Genomic DNA, 17,357 nt, shown 5'->3' with positions numbered 1-17,357 from the left:
TCTGATGTCGTACCTTCTAATTTTATTTAAGAAACTATGAAATAGCATGAAATATAATAAAACATAAAAGACGTGAGTATAATAAAAGTTTCGACTACAGAAAGACACGTTGCTGTGTGACAGCTATCTAATGGCTGTTGAACAAAGAAGATCAGCAAACTACTCAACAATGAGGAGTGTATTATTTCAGCCTGGCTGCTTTGATAATACAGTAAGCATATTATCTACTTTATGTCGGTATGTACTTTGCGCGAGATTCCTGTGTCTCGGACGACTAAAACCCATTCTAATTGGGATTTATAAAATTATATATGTGCAACTAATATGACTCTCCTGACTATATATCGATCTGAGTGGAGCGGGTGGCACCCGCGTGGACAGAAAGTCTATGGAAATCTGAGAGCGCAAAGCCCGTGTTGTGTTTTCTTTTGTAAGCATATGACGTAAGACAAATATGACGAATTGACGTTCTGGAGCGATTACCGACGGGCAATCGGGGATTATATTGCGAAGAGTATGGAAATTTTGTAAATTTGTGGTAAGTTCTGTGGGACCAAACTGCTGAGGTCATCGGTCCCTAGGCTTACACACTACTTAATCTAACTTAAACTAACTTACGCTAAGTACAACAAAAACACCCACGCCCAAGGGAGGACTCGAACTTACGACAGAGGCAGCCGCTCGAACTGTGGCCAGATGCCCCTAGACCGCACGGCTACCCCGCGCGGCGAAAGAAGTATGGCGGGTGTGCAAAACGTATCGTGCTGCGGTTTTTGCCAACAGAAGCAGGCATGCTGCTCCACAACGAAATATCCGAATTACAGTCAAGAGCCGATCTAGAACGGCGACTGATGTTTCGGTTCAAATTTTTATTGAAATTAACTTCGTTTCAAAGACATCATCGTCGCTCGTTTCCGTCCAATTTACGGTTAAACATTCTCTGTGGAAATTTATCGTATTTCTCCTGCCAGAAAAGTATTCCGAATGCGATATGTGAGGAGACTGTGACGGTACGTAGGAGACAACCGGACGCGGGTTACCTACTAGGCCACACCATATTTTTATCAATAAGTGAGCAAAGCGTGGTTTCTAATTCGTCGTAGACTTCATGAAGCTCTCCGGAGTAGAGTAAGCTGAGCAGCAGACTGCAGTTGTTGTAATTAGAAGGGAATGTATCTTTTGGTTGACGTGAGAGAAACACTACAACTGAATGGCTACACTGAGATACCAGACAAAAATTTTCTCCTCACTCTAACGAAGATCATGGCATATCTTCCGACAGCATTATTAACGAAACGCCATATTTGGAACTGGCTTAGAATAGCATTACTAACATTAAAAACAGAGCACAAGTTTCAAAAGTCTTGCACAGTTACCCACGCAATTTTTTTTGGTCTCGTTAACGATGTCTGACGTAACGGTTACCGAACCTCCTCTGGATTCGAGTTTTATCTGGTCACAGTTCTTCACGCAGCACATACTCCGGTAAAGAGCGGAAAAATCATTTTCTTTATTTACAGAAGCAGTGAAATAACAGTTAACTAAAAATAACAAGAGACATACCCCACCTGATTACATCCCCACATTTGACTCTTAAGCGTTCCGGTTTCTACTTCTGAGATATGTAACGTGGGCTTCTCACTGATATACATCCTGCTCAAAGCTCGCTTGAAATATTCTGTGCACTGATTGAACTTGCTTCGTAGTCTGTTATGAACTAACTGAGTGCGCTATTTGCAGTAGTGAACCTTGAGATCTTGTTTATCCTATTGGATTCTGCGTAAGTTATTCACCTTCAGCTGTGTTAGTGACATTTTAGCTCGAGCGTTATATTGCATTGATATGTATTCTACATGCAATATCTTTGTTGCGAGAATGAGATTTTTACATTATACAGAAAGTAGGAAAGAGAGAGGTATCAGCAGAAACGAAGATTCGTAAGTTACGATAGGACACCTCAGTGGGCAGGAACGTTACCTGTGAACTGCAGAGACTTTGGTTCGATTGTGTTCACATTCAGTTTAATCTGTCAGGTACATTTGCGTTCCTGTACTGGAAAGATTCAGTAGATGAATTTGAAACCAAATGTTGCTACGAATCTCATAATGACACGTAGTGCAACTGCAGCGGATGCAAGAGCTTCTTTCACCGATGTCAGGCATCTCGTCTGAAAAGTCAACACCGTGAAGGCGTTTAAAAGCAATAAATTTTAGTTTTCTTTTCCTGCAGAATTTACGCCTAAACTACTTTTCACCCTCATGGACAGATATTAATTGAAAGGAACATAAAGTTAACATTAGAGCAGCCGCAATTCACCATATTTTTTAACGTTTATGGCCTACTTGAAAACTCTGTGAAGATCTTTTACGAAAAAACCTCTGCAATCAAGAAAAAAGAAAGTCTCATTGACCACATAATATTTCCTAACCATATTGCCCCAACAGCTGAATGTGAAAAACACATTCCAATTATGTAAAGGTTCGAAAGCAAAATTCATAATAGAAAAACCGAAAATCAAAATTGAGAAGGCCATATGATATTCAAAGTGAAAGAAAAGAATTTAAAAGCTAATAAATTTGTAATTTACTTTGTAATTTTAGAAGACAATAAGTGCACGGAATTCACATACTGCTACAGAATAATGTACTTTCAAATAAAGAAATATTCGTTGGTTTGATTAAGGGAACATATTCCACTTTCGAGATAGTTCACCCCCAATGCTGGTTGTCATATCTGCTGTTGTCAGTTGCTTAAAACCTCGTGTTTGCAGAGCATCGGAGTACATTTTTAAATTTAATATTAGATATTGTGCATTAACGGTAAATAAATTAGTTGTCTTACGCGTTTTAAAAGCGTGTCAGTTTGGCATTTCTAATATGATATCATATATTTCGTTGTAGGCCTACGTTTCCTGACAATGTATGTAGCGTTCGGCTGTTGAAAACAAGTAGTATGATCCGTGAGATTAAAGAACTTCAACTTTTCAGTGTCTCTTCCTGAGATTAAAACGGAACCAACACTTTAGGGCGCTTTATCTTTGCTTCGGTTGCCTGTAGGAGATTTACAAGTATCAATTAGTATTTCTCATTGCGAGGGTACTTTTTTCTTCAATGTGATCGCAGTTATGGGACTGCGAAGAGACAAATCACACGACTACACAGAACTTAAGAACCACAACAATGCGATGATTTCATTCAGCCCTCAAGGAAGGAAGGGAAATTTGGAAATTTGTGGTAAGGTCATATGGGACCAAACTGCTCAGGGCATCGGTTCCTAAGCCTACACACTACTTAATCTAACTTAAACTAACTAACGCTAAGGACAACCCATACGCGCGTGCTCGAGGGAGGACTCGAACCTATGACGGGGGTAGAGGAAGACAGGCTTTAAGTTTATTCAAATCTTTGTCGAAAGTATCCCGGATTTCATGAACTGGTGACCTAGGTTCCATAAAAATCAACAAAGTTCCTGTAAAAGTACTAATTTTCTATTTCCAAGTACCGGCAGTCTGAATACTCCTTACTTAAAGGTTACTAACCGCACCTAATTCCATTGATGTTCTGGAGAAAAACACTTTCTTGCTGTTCAAGAACAGCGCAAGAGCGCCCCACATTCCAACACATATGGCACACGATGAAAAAATTCCGATACAAAACCAGAAGATTCTGGATGTATTCAAGATAGTTACATACATTCCACATGAGTAAAGGCCATTTTATGGGGAGGTGTTGATGTGACCAACAGCAGCTACTGCAGAGGATAGAGAATGTGAATGAAAGTGATGATGTTAGAGTGAATTTTATAGATAATGCTTTCAAAGCGCGTGAGAAGCATAGACATTTCATACATATGTTGGTATGTTGTATTATGAATATTTTGTGAAAACATAACTATTTGTGATATTGTAATAAGAAATTTCAATGCCTGGAGCATAATCAAATTGAAGAACGGAACAAATCCTGAGTTTTTAATACGTTCTTAAGGACGACCCAATGATTTTTCCCAGGAGGTTAATATAAAGAATCTCATATTACTGTTTGGTTGAGATAAACCTGAAAATAAGAACGGGGCAAACGTTATTGTATTTTTCCACTAATGAGTTTTTAGATTCCTTTTTCAAACTAACGAGTCAAATTCTATACACATAGTCTAAATCACGTGTTTTATTGGCATGACCGGATTCCGCCTAACTAGTCGATCTCCAGTTACATAGTAGCGCTTTTCGACAAAACGGAGTTATCATCAGTGACACAGCAGTAACCCAGACTGTTTTTTAACAGTCATGATTCGTAATAACTGCTTCTCCTGGCGACACAGTGTTACCCTCTGCATCAAGAAATGAACAACACAAAACAGAGAACAGTTGTAGCAGCGACAACCCATACTCGCATTCTAAATACTCGTAAGTTGACAGTTTTCGTAAATTCCGTCCATCTTTAATCACACGTATTATTTTATCAAATTAGCCTATTTGACGGTTGAAAGGAAAAAGGAACTAAAGACTTGCGTTATCAAGACGACTTTGTCTGTTGAAATGTAGTGGAAATGGAGTAGAATAAAGGCAGCTGACTTTTCGTTAAGTTTCTAGAAAGAACTCATTTTCAATAGCCAAATTAAATACTTTACTTCATTTGTGATTAGTTAATTTTGATAGCTTGTAAATTATGATACAACATCACACAAAAAATACGTTACGCACTTACATTGTCAGCATATTATGAGGCACGCGACGGATTTGAAAGACTAAAATAAAACTCAGAGGGTCAGAATTCTTCTTCATCTCTGCCTGGACGATTATTGAAATCAAACGTTCCAGTTACCAACTGTGCTGTAGTTTTATGGACATAACCGGTTTAGAATCAGTTACATGTCTTTTCAGAGGTATTAAGTGTTTATGTGGAGCCAAATTTTACATCAGCTGAAAACGACACATTTATCGAAACATATGCATTGTAGTATGTAAGCGAGCTATTTTCATCGTAAACTTGGGAATGACTTGTAATTGAGTCGAAATCGAATTTGTGAATTGCATTGTGTCTTAAATGATAGCTAGATTGTCGGAATTCCATAAACAAGTATAAAAATTATGAAATATGCTGCTGACAGCTATAATCAGCGCTCGAGTTATAGTCCGGCGTAAAAATTCCATCTATTTTGAAGTTCTGATTTTCGTGGGTTCGAGGAGAGCAACCGGACACGAAGCACTTTTTCGACTTGCATAATGACTCTCACTACTAAAAATTTAGTCGCTCCATAACGTATAATAAAAAAGACTGTTGAGCATGACATAAATATTTTGTAGATCCCACTTCGAATGTAAATATTTTGTGAAAATCGGTATCTGTTGATATTGTATCAGAAATTTAATGAACCAAATCGTTTACACGAGGCTGATGTTTTTACTACGCATACCTAGCTAGTTTCAGTCGTTTCTCGTTCAGAAGTGCGTATTAGATCATCCTAAATTATCCTCGTAAGCAATATAAAACGGAAACCACAAGCAGTTCTCAGTTATTGTCGTGATGTGAAATGCTTTTGTTTTTTTACTACTTACGAAGGTGATGTAGTCCATGTATCAAGCATTCGATAAGGTGAATCACAATCTGCGATTGTTTGTCGATGAGGCTGTGTTGTACGGGAAAGTGTGCTTTTAGATGGATAGAAGATGACTTAGACGGAATAAGGTTGGGGAAAAGAATGGTTCCTGAAAATGTAGAAAAATGCAAGGCAATGTGGATGAGTAGGAAAAATAACCCCGTAATGATCGAATACAGTGTTAGTTGTGTGCTGCTTGATAGAGTCGTTTAGATTAAAAAGAACTTTGCAAAGCGATATGAATTGTAATGCAACAGTGGTAGTAGAGAAGGTGAGTGGTCGACTTCGGTTTACTGGGGGAGCTATGGGAAAACGTAGCTTATCTATAAGGAGCCCGCCTATGGAATACTGGTACCAGCCATTCTTGAGTACCGTTCAAGTGTTTGTAATCCCCACCAGATCGAATTAAACGATGATGAGGAAGATATTTGGTTTGTGGGACTCTCAACTAAGCGGTTATCATCGCCTTTTCAAATTCCCTATCTTTACTCAGACCAGTCTCGCCAGCTTCACCAATGATGATGAGATGATGCAGACGAAACGAACACCTAGTCCCCGAGAGGAGAAAATTCCTGAGCCGGCCGGGAATCGAAGCCGGGACCCCATGAAGCGGAGACAGCAACGTTAGCCACTAGACCACGAGGTGAGGACTCGAATTAAAGGAGGTTATCGAAGTTAAGACACATGCTGCTAGAATTTTTGCCGGTACGTTCGATCAACAGTCCAGTATTACGGAGTTACTTAGTGAACTCAAATAGGAATTCCTGGAAGAAAAGAAGGAGGAACACCTCCGGCACCGACTATTCATCGAACGCACCGGCAACAATTCTATCAGCGTGTGTCTTAACTGCTTCGATGACCTCCTTTAATTCGAGCACGCAACTCATGGTCTAGTGGCTAGCGTTGCTGTCTCTGGATCACGTGGCCCCGTCTTCGATTCCCGGCCGGCTCAGGAATTTTTTTCGCTCGGGGAGTGGGTGTTTGTTTAGTCCGCATCATTTCATCATCATTCACGAAATTGGCGAGACTGGACTGTGTAACGATTGGGAATTTGAAAGGGCGCTGATAACCGCTTAGTTGAGAGCTCTACAAACCATATATAGTCATAATCGTCCTTAAGCGTTTAACGTTCTGACGGCAACAAGGCCATTAAACACGGAGCAGAAAATGGGTTAGGGTAGGATGGGGAAGGTAACCGGCCGTGCCCTTTCAAAAGGACCGTCTCGCGATTTACCTGAAGCTTTTTAGGGAAATCACGCCACGTAAGACAGGATGGATTTGAAACATCGTCCTCCCGGATGTGAGTCGAGCGTGCTAACCATTGCGCCACGTCGCTCGATCTGGAAGAAAAATTAACTTCGTTTCGCAATACACCAGTGAAAAATTTTTGAGGAACGGCATTTGCGGCTGATTGTAGAATGATTCCGCTACCACTAACAAGGACCGCGAAGACAAACTAAAATAAATCAGAATTCGTATGGGGATGTTCCTCCATCACTCCGTTTGTGAGTTGAACACGGTAGGATATGATCATTAATGGTAGAAGGTACCCTCCGCTACGGGCCATTTGGTGACTTGCGAAGTACTTATGTAGATGTAAAAGCATTTGAGAACAAACGCTCGAAACTACTTAGTGGCACGCGGGGTGGCGGAGCGGTTCTAAGCTCTACAGTCTGGAACCGCGCGACCGCTACAGTCGCAGGTTCGAATCCTGCCTCGGGCATGGGTGTGTGTGTGATGTCCTTAGGTTAGTTAGGTTTTTCTAAGTTCTAGGGGACTGATAACCTCAGAAGTTAAGTCCCATAGTGCTCAGAGCCATTTGAAACTACTTTGTAATGCTCCATAAAGTACTGTTTTTGAATAACACCCTGGTGGGAAGGATGTAGCTCCTTAAATTAATCGGAAAATATGTATCTAAAATTGTTTAGGTCCGCATTATCGTTCGTAAAGAAACGAATCTACGCTACAGTTGGGTCATGCATTAGTAAAAAGCTCTCATCTGAAATAACAGTACCAAACCGCAGCGCGGTGTTAAGACAGTTGACGAGCCTCTTAAGCGACCGGGTGGACCAATCTGCTCGGCCGGGAGTTCCAGAAGAGGCTAATGTGGCGCCTATTAACGGAGCGTCGTGAGCGGTTCCGGCGCCAGGCCCGGACTGATGGGCCGGCAGGCCACGACCGCCCGCCCGGGGCTATAATTTGGACTCCTCTCTCCGCACGCGGCCGTCGGACAACGTCTTCTTCTGCTTCGTCTCGGCCGCCGTCCGCCGGCCTAGAGCGTCCGAAAGACGCCGCGTCCGAACGGCGACTGGCGGCGTAGCGGCCACCGCATCGCGAGCGTGACGACCCGATCGCATCACCCACGCCACACCACGCCGCGCCGCGCCGCGGCGTATCCTTGGGGCCGATCTGACTGCCTCCGCGTCTTGCATTGCACCACCGGCCATCCTTGCCGATCGTGAGCCAACCGAGGGCGCATCCGCGAATCACGACCGTCTCGTGCCGTAGCCGCGGGCAGCGTCTGGCCGGAGGTCGGGGAGAGGTGGGGAGGGGGCGGTGCCTCCGGGCGGGAAAAAAGGAGAAAAATACGCCCCCGGTCGAGCGAGCGAGAGAGGGAGAGGGTACTCACGTGTGTGCCGCTCAGCCGTGATCGCGTTCCTCTTCCCGCCGGGGGCGAAAGTGCCGTGCGCCGGCGCTTACGTCACCGGAGCGGCGCGCGCGTGATTTAGAGATGTCTTCCCCGGACCAGTTGCGGACGGCCGGACACGATTAACGGCGCACGCCTCGGCACAGCCACCCACTGCTGCCTCACCCCCTACCCCCTGCCCCCCTTTCTGCTACAAACGGACGGATGCACGACCCGCGGCCATGACGGAGGCAAGGTCGCGCGAGGAGCCGATGCTGCCGTGGAAGGGACACTTCGGCGAGACGGTAGCGTTCATCCCGAGCCACTATAAAAGCGGCGGCTACCGGCTCGGTAGTCACTCGCTTTCGAGCTCAGCTCAGTACAACCAGCAGTACGCAGCTGCTGGTCACCTTGCTCAGGACACACAACTCGTTCTCCAACACCACAGACGACTCCACCGACAGTCTGACGTCATGAACAGGGTAAGTCTCAGACTCCACGCTAATAGTATTCCGATTCGTCCACATATCACGTAAATAGCTCTAAATCTCGAAAAAGGAACATTACATTTTCTTATACCGTTCTGTTATCAGCTGCACCAGTCACACTTCCAACAATCATCATCATCATCATCATCCTTTCAGAGATTATTCCCTTCGACCTGTTCCGTCCTGAATTCATTCACATTTGCCTCCGTCTTCTCGGGCCTCTTCGACCAATCGATCTCAATCCTCGTATTGTCCCTTCTTTCTAAATGCTCTTCAAAAGAATGGTTCAAATGGCTCTGAGCACTATGCGACTTAACTTCTGAGGTCATCAGTCGCCTAGAACTTAGAACTAATTAAACCTAACTAACCTAAGGACACCACACACATCCATAGCCGAGCAGGATTCGAACCTGCGACCGTAGCGGTCGCTCGGCTCCAGACTGTAGCCCCTAGAACCGCACGGCCACTCTGGCCGGCTAAATGCTCTTCACATCTGATTCTCTTTTTCTATATTTTGCCCAGTACTGCAAACATTTGTAGCTGATTTTGTATATCCTTATTTATTATTTTATCAAAGCTGTGTGTTCCAGCAGTTCCCTAAGGAAATTCATTTTTGTGGCCTGTACATGACTCTGGTCTTTAAGTCTTAACGTCCACGTTTCACTGCCATATAAAATAACTAACACTACCACCAACTTATAACAGCTTCAGCTGCGTTTAGATCCGCGCTGTTTTCACGGTTCTTAGCAAAGTTCTGCATATTACCTTATATCTTCCTAAAATATTAATTATATCTATAAGATACGAGATATTAGAGCGTAAATAACTGAAACGTTGAACCTGTTCTAAAATTTTCTCATTCAAAATAATCTTTTGCTAGTACTGGGTGTTTGCCCTGGAATGCCGTGGTTACAGATTTAGAGGCAGAAGTTTCAAAATTGTATTCTTCAGAAATGTTACGTAGCAAATAAATAGTTCTTTGAAGGTTTCGCATAGTTACATACGCTAGTACATTTACTTGGTCCTTTCTAACATAATCCAAGGTGGTGCTGATCCTTCCATCTGTGTCGGATATCTAGTTACAACAAAATCTTCATCAGTACTCCTCAAGTTACCTTACAATGAGCGCTAACATTTTCCTCGTCCCTGTTTTATTTCCGAATATTGCCTGGAACTACGACTCTTGATAAGCCTTCACGAGACCTCTAACTTCTCTGACTTTCCCAGCGTAGACATTTCCCGAGTTGTGATACTTGGTAGGAAGTAAAATCTTGCCCGTCTTTTCTTGGAACGTCTGCTATCTGAATTTTAACAGTAAACCTCTGAGAGATTCTCTTTTGTAGCACCTGACACCAGAGAGTATAGAGCATCTTCGCTAACTGAATGCTTGTTTTGTATGCCGTTTCTTTCGTCGTTTAATTAAATTTAGCTTAGGATTACTCTTGGAGTTTGCTCTTCACGGAACCAGTTTCTTCCGTTTGTTCCACTTCGCCACTCTGAACGATTGCTTTGAGACATTGCGGGATTGTTACCGGTTCCTGAATTTTGTTGGCTATTGTAGCATCATGTTTCCCTGTATCGGTAGCAAAGCTTCAAATCAAATGGGAAAGTATCATTAAATTTACTGCCTAGTGCAATTTCATGGTATAGTATGGTCAAAGAATTTTCTTATGATTCTTGTTTCCAATATATGTCGTGTTACTCCACTCTTGATTCACGTCTTTAATTTAACGCCACTTCCGCGCTTTCATATCAGTTCTGCTAATTCCATATCCATCAGCTTCTCAATTGGCCCCACGACGCTAAGTGGGCTATTTGATAGACCTTTCCATCAGAAAAATGTCTGAGGTGGTCATATGAGGTTGGTCCCAGCTCGAATTCATTTTTTTCTGGTATAAACCTCAGATACCTCCCCCATTCCTCCCCTAATCGCCAAAATGACTTATGGTTTATACCGTGTCAGTTATTATCTTCATCAGACTTGGAACTGTTCGCCATGATATAGAAAGTGAATGTACAAACTTGAGTCTACAAATGTCATACATTTCTTTCGCGCAGAAACTGTGACTACATTAAGACTATTCACTTTAGCTATAATCTCAAAGTAGAGTTTAATAATATAATCCAGCAGCACACACATATTATTTGTCTAGAAATTCATCAATGTGGCAGAAGGCCTTGCCAAGTAGAAAATATCTCAGTTTGCTTTGAACATTGTTTCATTCTCTATCAATCTAAGGCCAACGGAGGTGGTAAAATATTTTTATGGCTGCACACCTTCTGTCAGAAGGAAGGTTAAACTTTAGATAGTGGAGGCAAGCGACCAATATACCACTGTGATGGTCGGTTGGTTCTAATTACCTTTCACCCTGGTCGTTATAGCTTTATCCGTATAAAGACTGAGGATGTTGACCCCGGGAGCCAATTGAAGAATCCACCCAAGTATCCAAGGCAGCCTTCCTAAATATAAAGAACGCTCTTCGGATTTCGTACCCACTTCTTCTGAAGACGATCTCATGATTATACCCCGGCTCTATCTTTCCAGAGATTTAAACGCACTCCCGGTAAAGAAATTCAATTACCTTAACTACGTAGAGATATAGCGATAGCGTCGATGATGCACTCATATGCTGCATCTGTAACAAAGACGTTTTACGGAACTTTTCGCAGCTAAGTGACTCATCTTAATTACTTCATGAAAAACTATGACAATTCCACAAAAATAACTACTGACAATGTCGGTGTAGTAGCAGTTGAGCAACGGTCTTCTCCCTGTACTTATCGCGAGAAAAATAAACCCAACGCTGCTTGGACGAGGGAAGCCTTTTAACAATACAAAACCTGATATTCATAGAGCTTACATGCATCCCAAAGTGAACTATTTATCTCAACTTCTCCGTTTTTGATTCCATTAAACGTAACCTAAACAGGATTCAACCAAGAACTCCGCATTTCAACTGCGATGTTTCTTTCCTAAGTATCTACCGCTCTTCGTTGTCACTTACAATCAACTGACTGAATTGATTTTAATGAACCACGGTGAGCACTAGATGACGACTGGATGTGCTACTTGCAAAACAATATACTGTCTCTGATGATGGTTCATTAGAGTCTACATCTACATCTACGTCTATATTCCGTTAACCACCTAGCGCTGTGAGGGTGTTGAAATTATATGTTCCTCCCGTCCCTGTTTCATTCTCGAATACCTCATAGGAGAACTGATTGTGGGTAAACATCCATACTGGTTTCAATTTATCGAATTTTCTGGTGGTGATCACATCGCAGGACGTATGTGGGAGGATGTGACATATTCTCCTGCCCTTCCTGGAATATACTCTTTCGAACTCTCAGTAACAAACCTCTACGTGACGCAAAACGCCTCTCTTCTGCCGTTTGTTTCAGAAACCAGTCATTCGCGACTAAAAGAGTACATTGGAAATAGACCACACACTTCAGTCTGATATTGTCCAATTTCATTACTGCAGTTATCTTTCATGTCTTCCCAAGCAGAGGGACATTCTAAACAGGTAACCTGCAATTCGTTGCAGATATTGATGGTACTGGCGGTCGCCGCGTTGGCGGCAGGACGCCCAGAACCGCCTGTGAACAACGCCTACCTACCACCCTCGGCCGGTGGCGGCCTGGGCGGTAACGGACACGGCGGCGGTTCGCCCTCCGCTACTTATGGCGCCCCAGGGGCGGGAGGCAACGGTGCCTTTGGGGGCGGCCGCAACGGTCAATCCGGTGCTCCTTCCTCCACGTATGGTGTCCCCGGGGCTGGAGGTGTCGGAGGCGGTGCAGCCTCTGGCGCTGGAGGCTTTGGGGGTGGTGCCGGAGGTGCCCCATCTTCCACGTACGGTGCACCGGGAGCTGGCGGGCGCAACGGTGGTAACGGTAGGGCCCGGCCATCTTCGACATACGGTGCTCCTGGAGCGAACGGCGGATTCGGTCCTGGTGGGAACGGCGTCGGTGGCGGCGCTCCTTCGGCGACATACGGTGCTCCTGGCGCGGGAGGCATCGGAGGTGGCAGAAACGGCGGTTTTGGTGGCGCACCCTCCAGCACTTACGGGGTACCTGGAGCAAGCGGTAATGGTGGTTTTGGCGGTGGCCGTAATGGAGGCAGAGCACCCTCTAGTACATACGGCGCTCCTGGAGCCAATGGCGGAATCGGTGGCGCTCCTTCTTCCACGTACGGGGCTCCTGGAGCAGGTGGTGCAGCTGGTGGTCTTGCTGGAGGAATTGGCGGTGGCGCTCCGTCGTCGACGTACGGAGCTCCCGGTGCTGGTGGAGCTGGTCGCGGCTTTGGTGGTGGTGTCGGAGGTGGCGCACCTTCCTCCACGTATGGAGCTCCTGGAGCCGGCGGAAATGGCGGTGGATTTGGTGGAGCACCCTCTTCGACCTATGGCGCCCCTGGTTTCGGTGCTGGAAGGAATGGTGGAGCAGGAGGTAACGGAGTAGGTGGCGGATTTGGAGGTGCGCCGTCCAGCACTTATGGAGCTCCGGGAGGTGGTGCCGGTGGGTTTGGTGCAGGTGGTGCAGCAGGAGGTGCCGGAGGCCCATCGTCCACGTATGGAGCTCCTGGCGCAGGCTTTGGCGGTGGACCTGGAGCAGGAATCGGCGGAGGCATCGGCGGAGGTATCGGCGGAGGCATCGGCGGAGGTGTCGGCGGAGGATCAGGCTACGGAAATGGCGCTGGAGACGTTGGCTCGTCTGTAAGTGACATTCAATGAGACTGGTATACCTTAAGTATAGTTTCGTACTTAGTACCTACTGTTCTCTGATACTGGCAGATTTTCCACACTTTCCTGAACTGCTTCATCATTTGATACTTCCCCTAATCTTCAATCCGAAGAATGGTTGTCACCAGTTTGATTGACGTCAGAGGGTTTAGCAGCAGAGCACCAAAGCTTACATCTTTCTGCCTAGTCCTTCTGACTTAAATTTCCACAAAGGTATCTGTTCTCTTAGGACACTGTCATTTGAGACCTCAAATCTGGAGAAATACCTGAAACATCGTAAAGGAATTCTGCTTTTATTGGTCCTGAATCACTGTGTTTGAGTATTGTAGATATACAACATCCAAAACGTATGCTAAACATCTTCTCCTGATTTACTGTTGTAGGTTAATCTGCTGATCTTTTCATTTGAAACACATTTTCCCGTCATAGGTCTCATGTTGACTACTCCCAGTAACATAAGTTTTGATATAGAATTAGTTAATACAAGAATCTCGAAATGAATTTGCTGTGATCTGTAAGGAAAATAGAACATAGGACACTAGAATTTAATATCCTATCGATGACGAGATAATCAGAATTGGAGCATAAGATCGTGCAGTACAAGAATGGGCTGAGAAATCACCCATGTTCTTTTGAAAGGATCATCCTTTCATTATCTTAATTAATATGGGGGAGGCATTGAAAATCTTCTTGGACAGATGGGAAACTGTGCCCAACTACACTTCAATGCGAGGGTAGTGCCTTAACCACTGCGCCCCTGTCTTGCTGTGTGGCTTCAGGCAGCTTGACAGAGATCAAGGTCTGCGTCAGAAGTTGCTTTCTCGCAATTGTAGCTTACAGGTCAGCTTATAACGGTGTAGATTTGACTTGCATTGGTCGTAACTGTTATCTCTACACACTTCTCTGGAAGGAATGAATGGGTTTGTGGTCATATGAAGGAGGTAAAGTGTGATGCATTTCGGATATGCTTCTCCTTCTCACCATCACACTAGCAGTATTTTACTGTGACAGTCCATGTCTCCAGTACTTTTGCTCAGCTCGACACCTTTATCTTGTCTGCAGAAGTGGTTAAAATGTGTCTTAGTCTCGGAGCAGCGTAACGAGGAAGTGGTAAATTTTTTAAGCATGTGGCGAGACAGATGGTGGATTATGGGCTCTGTGTGCTTTCCCAGGAGCCTGCCAAGTACGAGTTCAGCTACGAGGTGAGCGACGCGGAGACTGGCACGGAGTTTGGACACAGCGAGTCTCGCGATGGTGACGTGGCCCAGGGATCCTACAACGTGCTGCTGCCTGATGGCCGCAAGCAGATCGTCGACTACCAGGCGGACCAGGGAGGCTACCAGCCCGAGATCCGTTACGAGGGAGAGGCGTCCACTGGCGCTGGGGCGGGTGCCGGCGGCTTTGGCGGACCCGGAGGAGCTGGTGGCGCAGCAGGTAGAGTAGCCCCCTTCCAAGAAATACTAGCACCCAGAATTCGTGATTTTGTGGCAGCGAAGAGGTAGCTGTTAGCTTAGACTCTAAACATGCTGCTTATCATAAGCATTAATGACGTGTCATACACCTGATCCCTGTTCTAGACTTTCCAGTTATCATGATTCATTCCAAAGTTGCTCAACCAAAAGGGAATCCCAACCAACATCCTACTGAAGCCTAGTGTGCTAACCTCACCCTCCTCAGTTATATTAGTGGAGATCCCACCCAGAAACCATATCATACCTGAAATGTCTTGATTGCAATTATTCCATCATAAAGGGTAGTCTGACCTTCATTATTTTATTTAAACAGATCTCTTGATAATGGAGCTAAGTGCCGTCGTGTTCTTTTTTCTTAATTGCTCTATAGTGCCTGTTCTTATTAACAGTCCACAATGAACAGGAAATGCAAATGATCTCACATTCTAAGTAAGTTCCTGGAGCTGAGGTATAAAAGTGATTTAGTGTCAGCTACTATCCAGACACACACAAACACACAGCTGCTTACGACTATAGACAATACTGATAGTAATGCCTGATGTGTCTTGTCTTGCCTCTTTACAAGTTTTAGAAACTATTCCCTTTCTCGACAAGAGATCTGAAGTTGAGAACAATGAGATTCCTCTGGACGCTAGAACTAGAGACTGCATCTAATTTTACACGCAATTTTACCCTGGAATCTGTTAAGTTCTCTCAAAATTCTAGTGAAAGAAATTTCAGAAGCAAGTATTTCACTGATGATTATTTTAACTCTGCTCTCTTCTTGAAGGTGGCTACCCAGGATCTGGTGCTGGTGGAGCTGGTGGCTATCCAAGTGGAGGAGCTGGAGGTGCTGGAGGCTATCCCAGTGGTGGTGCTGGAGGTGCTGGAGGATATCCCAGTGGTGGTGCTGGAGGTGCTGGAGGATATCCCAGTGGTGGAAATGGGGGTGCTGGTGGTTACCCTAGTGGAGGGGCTGGTGGTGCTGGAGGATACCCCAGTGGTGGCCCAGGAGGTGCAGGAGGCTATCCCAGCGGAGGAGCTGGTGGCGCTGGAGGATATCCTAGTGGTGGAGCTGGAGGTGCCGGTGGTTATCCCAGTGGTGGAGCCAACGGAGCTGGAGGATACCCAAGCGGTGGCGCAGGAGGTGCTGGAGGCTACCCTAGTGGCGGTGCTGGCGGCGCAGGAGGATATCAAAATGGAGGAGCTGGAGGTGCTGGTGGCTACCCTAGAGGAGGACCAGGCGGTGCCAGTAATGGTGGATACCCCAGTGGCGGCACTGGTCGTGGTGGTGGCGCAGGCGGCCGTGGAGGATATCCATCAGGTGGTCCAGGAGGCGCCGGTTCTCATCCGGGATACTAACTGTTTTGCCCACTACTCCAAACGATGACGGACTCAGCAAAGTCACAGCAACGAATACGCTTCTGCCCTGCTCTATATAATCACGATATGTTATGTATATTACCTAATTATTGTAACTTACAGGGATCTCGTCCTGTTTGTGTGTATGCATGCTGAAACTAGTTTATATGTGTTTATTGTGTTTAACATGTACTGTGTACATGACATGTTATTTATTTACCTAATTACTCCTCTATGTTATATAAGTGAGCTTCAAAACTATGTATATTGAAGTGCAAGTCACATATGCATTACAAAAATAAATTCATTAATTGAAACGATATCTCATAATTTTCAAACAGTACCTACACCTTCAGGCATTACCTGCTGTCACTGAAATACACTGAAATCGACTTTCAAAGGAACATTACTGATTTACGAGAAAAACTATATATAATAATACGAGAGCATTTGATTGTAGTTGTATTTTTCTCAAAGAAGGTACTGAGATACATCTGCATCTTAAGGGCGCAAATAAATGGGAAATAACATCAGTTCCATAATACGTCACTCCGGCACAAGTAACTTCTCGCAAATTTACATCTACATCTGCACCGATATTCTGCAACCCATCTTACGGCACGTGGTGGAGGGTACTCGGTACTATTACTAGTCATTTCTGTTCCTGTACCACACACAAATAGAAGGAGGCAAAAAAGAGTGTCCATATGCCACAGTATGAACCTTAATTTTTCGTATCTTATCTCCGTGATCCTAACGCGCAATGTATGTTGGAAGCAACAGAATCGTTCTGCAGTAAGCTTCAAATACCGGTTCTGTAAAGTTTCTCAGTAGTGCTTCTCGCAAAGAACGTTGCCTTTCTTCCAGTTTTTCAGTTATTCCCATTTGAGTTCCCAAAGCATTTCTGTAACATATGTTTCTCGAGCCTATTAGTAACAAATCTAGCAGCCAGCCTGTGAAGTTCTTCGATGTCTTCTTCTAATGCGACCTGGCAGGGATTCCAAACGCTGGAGCAATACTCAAGAATAGCATTCGCCTTTCCTACCACAGATCTCACATGCACGTTCCAATTCATATCGCTTTACAACGTTAC

The 17,357-nt window shown here is 44.6% G+C and overlaps 1 protein-coding gene across 1 annotated transcript; it reads left to right on the top strand.

Moving 5' to 3' along the window:
- The first annotated feature begins 8,594 nt into the window (after window positions 1-8,594).
- LOC126483829 (pro-resilin) lies at window positions 8,595-16,581 on the top strand. The gene is made up of 4 exons (XM_050107028.1): window positions 8,595-8,703; window positions 12,261-13,424; window positions 14,624-14,885; window positions 15,693-16,581. Exons 1-4 carry the CDS (start codon window positions 8,695-8,697, stop codon window positions 16,262-16,264), a joined length of 2,007 nt encoding a protein of 668 aa, XP_049962985.1. The 5' UTR covers window positions 8,595-8,694; the 3' UTR covers window positions 16,265-16,581.
- Window positions 16,582-17,357: the final 776 nt, after the last annotated feature.

Source organism: Schistocerca serialis, chromosome 6, assembly GCF_023864345.2.
Source record: "Schistocerca serialis cubense isolate TAMUIC-IGC-003099 chromosome 6, iqSchSeri2.2, whole genome shotgun sequence".
Taxonomy (NCBI): domain Eukaryota; kingdom Metazoa; phylum Arthropoda; class Insecta; order Orthoptera; family Acrididae; genus Schistocerca; species Schistocerca serialis.
The sequence above is the reverse complement of the archived record's forward strand: the minus strand, read 5'-3'. Positions and strand labels throughout refer to the sequence as shown.